The sequence below is a fragment of the Mytilus edulis genome, chromosome 1 (genome assembly GCF_963676685.1).
Source record: "Mytilus edulis chromosome 1, xbMytEdul2.2, whole genome shotgun sequence".
Classification (NCBI taxonomy): Eukaryota; Metazoa; Mollusca; class Bivalvia; order Mytilida; family Mytilidae; genus Mytilus; species Mytilus edulis.
Window position 1 is genome coordinate 71,820,065 of NC_092344.1, and position 12,225 is coordinate 71,832,289.

Below are 12,225 nucleotides of genomic sequence, written 5' to 3' on the forward strand. Positions count from 1 at the left end.
GATTATGAAAATATAATGAACTGGTTGGGAAAAGGTATTACTTGAGTAAGAATTAATGAAATTGTTTAATTTGAATATAAATTAAGAAGATGTGGTATGATTGCCAATGAAACAACTCTCCAAAAGAGACCAAATAACTTAAAAGGTTAGAAAATATAGTTCAATATTGGAAATTGTTAAAAAACATGTTTTTGTCACTGATGAAGCATTATTTGTACTAGTGCAATATTTAATGCATGTTTACTTTTTGTTACGTTTCTATGAATTATGTTCTTGCTATACAATAAAAATTAATATTTGTTTAAAATTTCAATGAATCCGAAATCCTTCAATGAAAGGTACACAAAACTTAAACATTTTCTATTTGTAAAGAATTTTATTTATGAGGAATTAATTTCATGCATTTTAGAATGTAAAGTTTGCATTGATTTTTGAAACGATGTCCCACAAACCATGACTTTTCCAAAAGCTCAAGCAATAAGAATGAACACATGTGTTTGTATGGCCCCTTATAGATTGCTATTCGGTGTGAGCCAAGGCTCCGTGTTGAAGACCATACTTTGACCTATAATGGTTTACTTTTAAAAATTATGACTTGGATGGAGAGTTGTCTCATTGACACTCACACCACATCTTCTTATATCTATTAAATAGTGACTAAATATAATTTTTCCATTTCAACAAATTATTAAGTGAAATGTGTCATCTTAAGTGGTATACTTAATATTACAAATAATAGTGACTGGTTTACAGAAAAATTGCCAAACTGGCAGGTCAGTGAATGATTTTATATAACAAGACAACTTGTAGTCCACATGCAGACAACCACTGTCAAAGTAACCACTTTGTTGAATGTTTATTACTTTATGCAAAGTGTCATCTTCAGAAACATATGTTGTCTATATTTACCATCTGTTGAAAGACAAAAACATTATGTCATTTGGTATCCACTGTAGGTCAACTCAACTTATTGTTCAAAAGATAAGTGCATTGGTTCACAAAACCCTTACAAAATTTAATTAAAGACATCTTTTTAAGGGCATAAATTGATATGAGTCAAGTACATAACGAACTAAAATATGATTATTTTTTAATGCTGTCTTAAGTTTTGTTTGTTTATCAGATGTATATTAAATAAGTTTGCTTTAAAAAAATATCATTTTGTATTCTGTTTTAGAATGGACGTTTACACAGTGGTGATCACCTTTTACAAATCAGAGATGTTAATGTTCGTGGTATGACTTCAGAACAAGTTGCTCAGGTTCTACGGCAATCTGGTAGTCAAGTTCGTCTAATTGTGGCTCGCCCAATTAATGAACCGCCTACAATGCAGATTCCTCATGCCCCCATTGTTCCAACTCATCAGTTAGATGAACATTTACATCAGATAAATACTTTATTAGATACAACTGAGACCATTCCTGACATGGCAGACTCCCATCAGCAGCAGCAACAGTTTAACCAAGGGATGGGGATGGATGGCATTGTACAAGTTCATCATGTATGTATATGTTCAAGAGTCTTCCAATTTTTGTTGTACAATATTGTATTTTTAAGCCAAGAGAAACCAAACTCCTCAATTTACTGTCTATTAGAGCTTTTGTAATGATGATTTTTATGATTTTTTTGTGTTTTGTATCATTTTTTAAACAGTGAACTGGAAAATTAACAAACAAGCAAATTGAGGGCTATAAAAGAAAGGGAAAAGATACATTTAAACTCATAAATGGAAAAACAAATAGACCAACAGACAAACATAAAAAAAAAATCTTTTGTAGATAGTTGTCTCATTGGCAAACATACCACATCTTCTTTTTGATAAACAACAGTACACAAAACAGAACATAGAAAACTGAAGACTGAGCAACATGAACATAATATAATCATTTAATAGGTCTTTAATATTGTATTAACTGGTAAAAAGAAGGTCAATTGATCTATAGTCGAAATTGACTTGGTAAGATTTTGGTAAACAAGTGTCATAGTTCTGATGTCATGTTTTATTTACATATTAACATTGAAAGAAAGAGAGTATTGGGTATGAAAAAGAAAACAACACACTGGAATAATTCCATCCATTTATTGAGCATGAAACTATTTGCATGCTAGGAATGAAATTAAACCATTATTTTTAAGGATTACATTCACAATAAAATCTAAGTGACAAAACAAATCATATTGTCCATGCTCATTTCACTGAGCATAATCCAACAGTGCTTATATTGTCGGATTGCTTAAGGTCTATCAAACTTTGAACGCTGAAAACATTAATCTGATTGAACCATGTTTTTACAGACTTTTCAGAGATTATTCAGAACAAAATGTCAATACAACTTGTACTATTTCCTCAAAGCAATAATTCAAGTGAATTTTAATCCTCTAAGCTTGATGGTTCTGGAATTGATAACTTGTAGACGGAAATTTATTTTTAGCTACTGAATTTTGAAAAATGTTGTAAAAAATAGACATGGATGAAGATCTAATGTGCTATGACATTTGAAAAAGAGATTTGAAGCTTAGTTTTTTAAAACCGGTATGTAAATGACAATGTCATTTCGTGTATAACTCAGTTTTCACATTTTAATTATATGGGACTTACATCTGACTATATTAGATGGAGAATTGTTCTCATTAGCACTCATACCTCATCTTCTTATTTCTATATATTGGGATTGGGGTTTGCTCTATGTTGAAGCCTATACCATACCTATAATTGTTTACGTCTATGTCATTTTGGACTCTGGTATAGAGTTGACTCATTGGCAATACACCTTATCGCTAATCCCGGCTGACCCGGCCGCTTGAACTTTTGACGTATACAACAATCACTTTTCCATTGTGGCGTCAGATATTTTGTATTGTGACGTCAAAATTTTACGGGGATGTGTGATATCCAGTAATGGCAGACAAATAGCGATAAGGTGTATCATATACCATGTCCTTAGTTTTATACTTCATATGCTGTAACATTTATTTTTTACTTTTTTCTAGCATGGTTTTGAAGACATGTCCCCTGAATATCCAGAGATCAATTATTTTGATGTAGAGTTATTGAAAGACAACCAAAATGGTCTTGGTATTACGATAGCTGGTTATGTGGGTCGTCAGAGTGACAATCCAGGTAGGTTAACAGATTGTAATGTTGTCTTTCTTAGACTAGGGGTAATACAGCCTCTTAAATACAACAAAAAATTAAAATTGTACAGATTCCAAAAAATGAGTCAAAAAGTACATTGCATTAGTTGTTACTTGTCTATTCTACCATTTTCTATCACTAACATACAAATTATAATCAAGCTTTTTATGAATATTTAATTGAAAAAAAAATAAAAAAAATGGCAAGGTCAAGGTAACAATTGATTGCATGTCTCTAATGTTAAATTATCTGAAGTGAATGTACCTTGTTTAAATGTCAACGATAAAGCCATACAGTATAAGAATCCCTATGAAAATGCGTAGAAAACAAACCAGACTTAAAGCAAACATTTTTTTTAGAGATGTTACATTTCCAAATCAGATAACAGATGAATAAAGACAATGCTGTTTACATTACAAACTACTGGGCTTCAATAAATATCTAACTATTATTTGCTTCAAAATGTTCAAGAAACCTGTTAAAAAAAATAAAATCAGACACATTTATCTAAAAATCTGTGAATAGTTTTAGGATGAACTGCTTCTCAGACATAAATTTTAAACAAACATTGTCTAGATTACAAAGTAACATATATTGATTTTGTTCTTTGTTTGTGTGTGCATGACATGACATCATCAGGCGCGGATCCAGAGGGGGGGTTCCGGGGGTTGGAACCCCCCCTTTTTTTTGGACGATCAATGCATTTGAATGGGGACGTGTAATTGGAACCCCCCCCCCCCCCCCTTTGTCCTGGGTTAGGAACCCCCCCTTTTTAAAATGGCTGGATCCGCCCCTGATCATATTGTTACATGCAGTAATGAACTTACAAAAATAAAATCAACAAATAAAAAACACAAGTTTTGAAGCATTTACAGTTACAAATATTACTTTTGTCATATATAACATGTATAAGTTCATTAGGTGCTAGTCTCAGAGGAAACCACCTAGTGTCAATCAATTTTTTCATATCTGATTGTATATACCAAGAATAGTTGTAAAAATCTTTTAATTAAGAATTAGCTGAAAAGTCAATATAGGAAAAGTTAAAGAATTGTAGGAAACTGTTTTATGATTGCATTATTGGACAAATAAGAAAAAGAATGACTTGTTGAGAACATGCCCTGTTTTATTGATACAACGAGGCGTTTAGTGTCTGTGGGTAATATTGGTAAAAACATGCAATATTTTCTCTTAATTGGTCCACATATTGTTAACAAACATTTAAAGGGTATTATAGTTGTCTGATATTTGTTCTTGCTCATAGCCAGGTTTTGTAAATTTAGATAGTTTAAACATATTTTGTTTGGTTAAAAGGATGATTCAGTTTGTCTGTAATGCCATTTAGACTATATTTTTGTACATGTATTTTGAAATATTTGTACTTGAGTATTGTTTTAATTCAAAGCCAATGAGACAAATTTCCAAATTTCCATCCAAATCATAATTTGTAAAAGTAAACCATTTTAGGTCAAAGTACAGTCTTCAACACAGAGCTTTGGCTCACATGTAACAGCAAACTATATATAAATGGCCCCAAAATGATTTATAAATCTATAGATTGCTATTGAAAAATTCTCTAGCTGTATAAAAATAAGGAGATATGGTATGATTGCCAATGTCACAACTATCCTTCAGAGACCAAAACACCAGGATGAAAACAACTAGAGGGCAGTGAACTTCAAGCTGTTCTTTCTAACAAATTTTTATTTTAACCAATAACAATTTTTTGATATTTCTTATAAAATTTTAATTGATAAGTATTAAAGAGATATGTATTGCATTGGGTTTTAATTTCACAATACTCTGTAACCATATGGGAAATCAGAATTGATTGAAAAAGATCTTTACATTTTTCTTTAATTGACCACTACTAAGGACTTAGTAATTGTTTAACCTTTAATTCTTAGAAAGAAATTTTAGAACATACAGTTTATGACATTGTTGAGAATGATGGGTTACTTAATAATAACTTTCTGGTCCAAGGTGAAAGAAGTACTATTTCATCCTATTTTAATTTTTGTAACTGTATTTATCTACTTTGGTAACCTATTTCTCTGTTAGACATCATCAATAGGACTTTTGTTAGAAATAATTCATATTATTTGTGAGAAAGTCTGGTGTGAAGAATCCCGTAAGGATATATAAGTTGATTGGATAGGCAGATATGACCTGTTACGACCTGTTATTGTACTTTAGCATTAATACAGTCGTTTCATACAAATTTTTGCTGACTTATGATATTTCTAAATACTTTATATAAATGTTATTTTGGTGCAGTAGTTGTAAAGGGATTGAATGGAATGTGTAACATTATAACTTGATATGTTTTGCTTTTGGACCATTCTAAAATATGCATAATACCAAAAGATATTTACATTTTAATCAAGAGAAAAAATGTCCATGCTTCCTCATATTGAGTAATAGATAGATTTTGATAAAATCCTTAACTTTAACAGTAAAATAATCGTGGAAAATAATTTGAATTTGGAAATAATTTTCAGACTTGACTGAAATTCTAATTGTTTAAATCATGATGGTTCTATTAATCTGCAAACTATGGAGAGCCATGGTGTAGTGGTTAAACACAAAGGCCTATTCCTGGGTGAAAATTTCAGGGACATAATTTTGCTCTCCCTTGACACCAGTTGCAAGTATGGTCTTGGGAAACAATAATAGGTCGTTTGAAGGGGATGATAAATGGCTATCCTGTTTAAATAGAGAGAAATAGCTCTTGCACTAAAAAGACACCCGTGTAGATTAGGAAAAAGAGCAGGCTAATGCCACTACAAGGTAGCACTGGCACCAGCAAAGTGGAAAGGGATTGATATAAGTTGTAATAACTTGTTTCCAAATCCACTATAAATAAATATATATTTAGATTAACTAATTAAGCTTGCATAATTTAAAACTCATGTATTTAAAGAAAAAAGTTTCCTCTGCAGTTTACATTGTCTTACTTTATTTCATTGGCTTGCACATGACACAGTGTTGCCTTAAGCTTGTTTGTTTATTAGTTCAGTTTAGTTTTGGTTTTCGAACCCTAGATTGTATATAAAATAGGCTATCAGAACTTTCAATGCAAGTTTATTTCCCGAACAACATGTGTGCAGTTCATCAAAATGGTTACTATCGTAGCTTACAGTTTTATATAATATATAGCAGATAAAGAGACAGCTTTGGTTGACAGAAACATTAAGGACACACAATAGTTGTGTTTATATTCAGACCTACTGGCATAATTCAAGTGCACCATATGTAATGACATCATGTTCATTCATGTATTCAGTATGTATGGTAACATTTGTTCAATATTCTTTATGGTAGCATTAGGTTCATTGATATTAATATAAACTATATATTTGCAGTCACATTTGGATAAATTAACTATTTATGCAAGGTTCTATAATTTGCATTACGTTGGGATTTTTTTTTATGTGAAATCGTTATTTTAAATTTTTTATTTTCAAATATTTTATTTACCAGTTATGACTTTTATTACATTCATGAGCTGAATTTATATTTGATGAATTTTATGATATAAACTTGGTGTTGTTTTATTTCCAAGGCAACTTTATCTTTATGTCACAACACGGTAAAATAATTACATTAGATAAAATTGAGAATGGAAATGGGGAATGTGTCAAAGAGACAACAACCCGACCAAATAAAAAACAACAGCAGAGGGTCACCAACAGGTCTTCAATGTAGCGAGAAATTCCCGCACCCGGAGGCATCCTTCAGCTGGCCCCTAAACAAATATATTCTAGTCCAGTGATAATGAACGCCATACTAATTTCCAAATTGTACACAAGAAACTAAAATTAAAATAATACAAGACTAACAAAGGCCAGAGGCTGCTGACTTGGGACAGGCGCAAAAATGCGGCGGGGTTAAACATGTTTGTGAGATCTCAACCCTCCCCCTATACCTCTAACCAATGTAGAAAAGTAAACGCATAACAATACGTTCATTAAAATTCAGTTCAAGAGAAGTCTGAGTCTGATGTCAGAAGATGTAACCAAAGAAAATAAACAAAATGACAATAATACATAAATAACAACAGACTACTAGCAGTTAACTGATGTATGTTTCATTATATTACGTTATTTCTAATTGGCTAACTGCACATCACATGTTTTTCCTAAGCAATTGCATTACACAATAAAACTTATAATTCATCATAGCACGAGGTCCAACAATAAAGTGCACAAGTGAATTAAATAAAAAATTAATGAAATTCCTGTTTTCATGATCCTAGCTAAAAAATATAATTATAAGTATTGAATGCTTCTTTTTATAACTTCATAGGGTTGTAAAAGCGTTGACCGTGCAAACTTTTTTAGAATGAAGCGTGTAAAAAAAATGTACTTCGATCAACGCTTTTACACCCCAATGAAGTTACAAAAAGAAGCATTCAATTCTTAATTCTAATGCAATTTGGATGTAACAATGTTTTTCATTGGCTAAAACTGCATTTTCGACCGTCAAATCTACAATTGACGGTGGCAACTCTTCAACTACAGTACTGTTATGCCTAAGTATAATAACAAAAATACCAAACTCAAATGAAAGTTCTAAATAGAAAGTCCCGAAGCAGACAGATATAAAAAAAAACATCTGATAAGTTTGAAAATCAAGATTCTGAATATTCCAATGTAGTTGCAGATTCTGATAGGGCCTTGAGGAAAATTTTTAGGAATAAGATTGTAAAATATTTTGGCAATTCTGTCATTACTCCCAGCCTTCCTCAATCCCTTGAATCGTCCTTGTAATAACTAGGTTAAATAATGTTATAAACAATTTTGCAGCATTGTAAAAGAACATAACTTTCTAGGTTGATAGCACCAAGAACCATTTTTAATTTTTTCTTCACATTTATATGAAGATGTACATGTGAGCTCTCTTTGTTTGTAAAGATGATTCCATCACGGGCCTTGAATACTGTAAGACAGACAAATGGTAAAATAACATAAAATTCAAACAGATTTATTCCATCATCAACTATTTTATATCTTGGCAGAAATATCAATGTCTATCTAGAGTTATAGTAGGCCTTGGGGAAGGGGATTATAAACAGTAACGAATGTATATACAATTTGATGAATATTCTGTAAATAAGTATTAAAAAACTTAGTTTTAATAATTGGGTACAATAATGATTGATTATTTTATCCAAATATAGAATGATTAAATGCTTGTTTTAGTATATATGGGAATAACTCATCATATTTACCAAGATTGAAATTTTGTATTTGCGTCATACTCATGGAAAGTCCCAATAGTTTTAATCAAAAGAGATAATCCATGAAGTCACACATACATAGCATAAGTCACAATCAAAGAGCTTTTCAGAATTAACCTTTAGCAAGAAGCATTAACCAAAGATTGTTGGATCAATCTGAACAAAATTTGATATCTTGGATAGAAAATTCTCTAAAAGTTAAATGCTATAAATAAACTTTTAATACAAGTAAAATTTCAAATTGTTTTTAAAATGTAGTTTTGTCTATTTTTTGCCATACATGGAACAAAAGCCCTTTGTTGGTTTCTAGCAATTACCTCGTCCTATCCATACCTTCTTGGTCAGATTGGGTAGATGCATCATTTTCTGTGGCATTTAAATATTTTATGATCATTTTGAATGTCCATTGGTGAAATAAGGAATCAATTAAGCACTTGCAAGAATTTAAGAAATTTTAGACATCCTTGGGTATAATTTTCTATTCTCTGACATGGACAAAACTTTACTGATATTGCAAATGTTATACCTGTGTCTCAATCTTTAAAAGAAAAAGTGAAAAATTGTCCCCTAACGTGACCTTGACAACAAGTCATTGTCGCCTTATGTGACCTTGACTTTATATTCACAATTCAGTTAACAGATTAAGTACTGATGAGAAGTTTTTTCATCAGGAGCATTAAGTATGTGATGTATATATACTGACAAATAGTCTTGGAATCATTGAGATAGAGATAGTAGTTGCCTGAAAATATTTTATATTTGAATTCATCCAACCTCCATCTGACAGGTACCATTTGACATGTTCCATTTGACATGTTTCAATTGACATGTTCCATTCGAGGTGTTTATTTCACTTGTTCAATTCGACATGTGTGCTCAATTTAAACTTGCTGTCAATTTAGGAGTTTACTTTAATTTGAAATTAAATAATTATTGATTTTTTTTACAGATGATCTGTGTGGAATTTTTGTGAAGAGTGTGGCTGAAGGCAGTGCAGCAGGTGTAGATGGGAGAATACAGGTTAACGATCAGATTATACAAGTGAGTGGGTTATCCTTCCTTGTCATAGTGAACAGGGAAATAAAGCACCAAAATGGGCGAAACCACATTATTAGATTGTCCTTCAACAAATGATATCACATTCCAGCCCATCTTTTGATCCATTTTTATTCATCAAAGAATTGAAGTTTCTATTTCATTAGATGTTCATCTACTGTATATATTCATGTCAATAGGCCATATGCTTGACAACTAGGTTAATACCCATCTGTTACTGATTGAATGGTTAACATGGTACATGTTTTTTATCTAAATTAATGGTATAGGATGATAAATGATGGAGGACCTTTAAGGCCTATCGAATTTCAACTTTCAATAATAAACCTATCAATTGAAATTCGTCATATGTTCTACAGTTCACTTGAAATAAGTCTGTCCAATATCAGAAAAGCTATATTATACGTAAAACTTGCTTTGGGCCTTGTGACGTCTTTCAATTAAGGGAAATTGGAAAGGCTTTCAAATTTACCTCATTATTAGTTCTTGCCTTTAATAATTGAATATTAGCAACATAATTGCATAAAGGTATATTTTACCAAACAATATACAATCAATGTGTTTTGATGAGGTAAATGTGTAGTTTTATTGACTTTTGAAAAACTGATATTCACTGAGGCCAACGGCCGAAGTGAATATCAGTTTTTCAAAAGTCAATTAAACCACATATTTACCGAAACAAAAGACAGTAATTGTTTTATTCCATATTCCGAGAGAAATGTATGTAATGGCAATTATTAACCAAAACCAATTGTACATCAATCGTTTTTTTACCAAAATAGTGCAGGTAAAAGCACGTGACGTTATGCGCGGTGAATATCCTTTTTCCGCAGGTGAATATGCTTATTTATTCAAAATCCCATTCATATAGAAAAACCTACTAAAGTTTTATTAATATGGAATAATTCCTTATATATGACGTTGTAACAAGTCAAATATCTTTTGTGCATGGCTGTTGCTCATTTGATAAAAAAGAGCAACAACCTTGTTATTATTGTAATAAATTATTAAAATTATTATGGCATTAGTGTTTGAACATACCGAGGAACATACAGATTCTGCAAGAGTTCAATGTTTGCTAGTGAAATATGTCTCTGCAATGTTAAAAAATTACTATGACACACATTTTGCCTTAAACTTTAAAATAAGAAAAAAAACATCAAGGCAAAATAAAGTATGAAGTTTCAAACTATGTCTCAGAGTTCTGATAGTACCAGTATCTGGGAGAAATATTGCTAAGTCATAGTGAGTTGCTGAAGACTTGTTTCCCTTCTTTTCCATTGTAATCTGTAGGATTTTAGAAAGAACACGATAAACCTTTTACATGTTACGGCAAGTTCAATAACCCGATAGATAGCGTTGTCCTGATTATAGAAACTTATTGACAAATGTATAAGATATCTGTAGTCAGATTTGTTAGGGCATGGAACATTAATTGTTCTCTAGATATGAGATTAAAACACCTATCATATTCGGAATCTTAGACACGTTTCCCTCCAGATTTGAAAGATATTTTAACATGAACAAATAGTTTAATGGTATAATGATAGAGTTCCAGCAGAGTAAGTCCATTGGGACATGTAATAACACTCATTCTTACAATCAATGACAATGCTGATGCAATTTTGTATTATATCTGTCAAAATCTTGACATTTTCTACAAATTATTTTCTTTTATTTTCCAATTTAATAATGAAATATTGGGACATTAATTGAACAGTTTGTGAAAAAGTTTATAACAAGGTTTATACATCTGCGATAAGTTTCTTGTCTCTGTCGGTCTCTGTTGCCATATTTGTTGGTTCATGTGTATTTTAGTTCTTGGATTTAAATTATTAAGTACGTTTTAAATGAAATTGTAGCTTAGTTGATAATATAGATAAATGAAGTGCATTGACAACTTATAATATGTAAAAATACTTTTATATTTACGTAAATTTATGTAGTCAGGACTTTTATAAACTTCTGGTCCTTCAACAAGCTGAAAAGGGCAATTTATAATTCGATGCCATAATTGCAAATGATGTGCAATATCTTGAACTAGTTTGGGCATTATCATCACTAGTCAAATTAGTCATCAATATTATTATTATGCAGACTGTCTCTTTAAAATAAATTAGTCATTAAGTTCAAAGATTTAAAATAAATTTGTCATTTTAAATGCATTTGCTTATTGATTTTAACGGTTTACTGATCTACATCATTGTGTGACTCAACACTGTTTCAAAAATGTTTTGAGCACATGCATTTACCTGTCAAACAAACTGATCAGAAAACTTCTATATTAAAAAGACCACTTTTGAGTTCTGCCCTTCTCTGGAAAGGTTCTTCATTTATACAGGCCATTTATGATGTCATTTACCAGATAGAGTGGATCACCTGTATCCTTGCACTGTTAAAGTTCATCAAGCATCTTTATTTGCTGTCATTGTGCAAGACAAACTGGAAATAGTGTTTGTTCCGTAGTTACTTGATCAGAATTCCCTTATGACAGCAGTGCTGATTATAAATTATAAAAAATTAATTTGCTGAATAATTCGTGCAATATTGAATCATATTTTGTCAACCACTCGCTTAACATAGGAAGGAAATATATATAACAGGCTATTATTTGAACTTGGAATTATTTTTAATTATGAAATTTGCATAATTTCTTGTGTTTAAAATTTTTAATAAATTCCATGTTTATTTGGTATTATAATCTTTTGAGTGGTTAATAACACTTTCCATACAATGTATTTTGGTTAGATAGTGTTGTGCGCGGCACAGTACATTCTATTGAAAATATACT

The 12,225-nt window shown here is 31.0% G+C and overlaps 1 protein-coding gene across 17 annotated transcripts in view; it reads left to right on the forward strand.

The window, feature by feature from the left end:
• The window catches only part of LOC139488930 (multiple PDZ domain protein-like), a 160,649-nt gene that overhangs the window by 31,161 nt on the left and 117,263 nt on the right, over positions 1-12,225 (forward strand). For all 17 annotated transcript variants that reach the window (XM_071274941.1, XM_071274948.1, XM_071274988.1 and 14 more), the window contains 3 exons: positions 1,178-1,501; positions 2,992-3,121; positions 9,328-9,419. In XM_071274941.1, the coding sequence (XP_071131042.1) occupies positions 1,178-1,501; positions 2,992-3,121; positions 9,328-9,419 (546 nt within the window). The remainder of the gene's footprint in view (positions 1-1,177; positions 1,502-2,991; positions 3,122-9,327; positions 9,420-12,225) is intronic.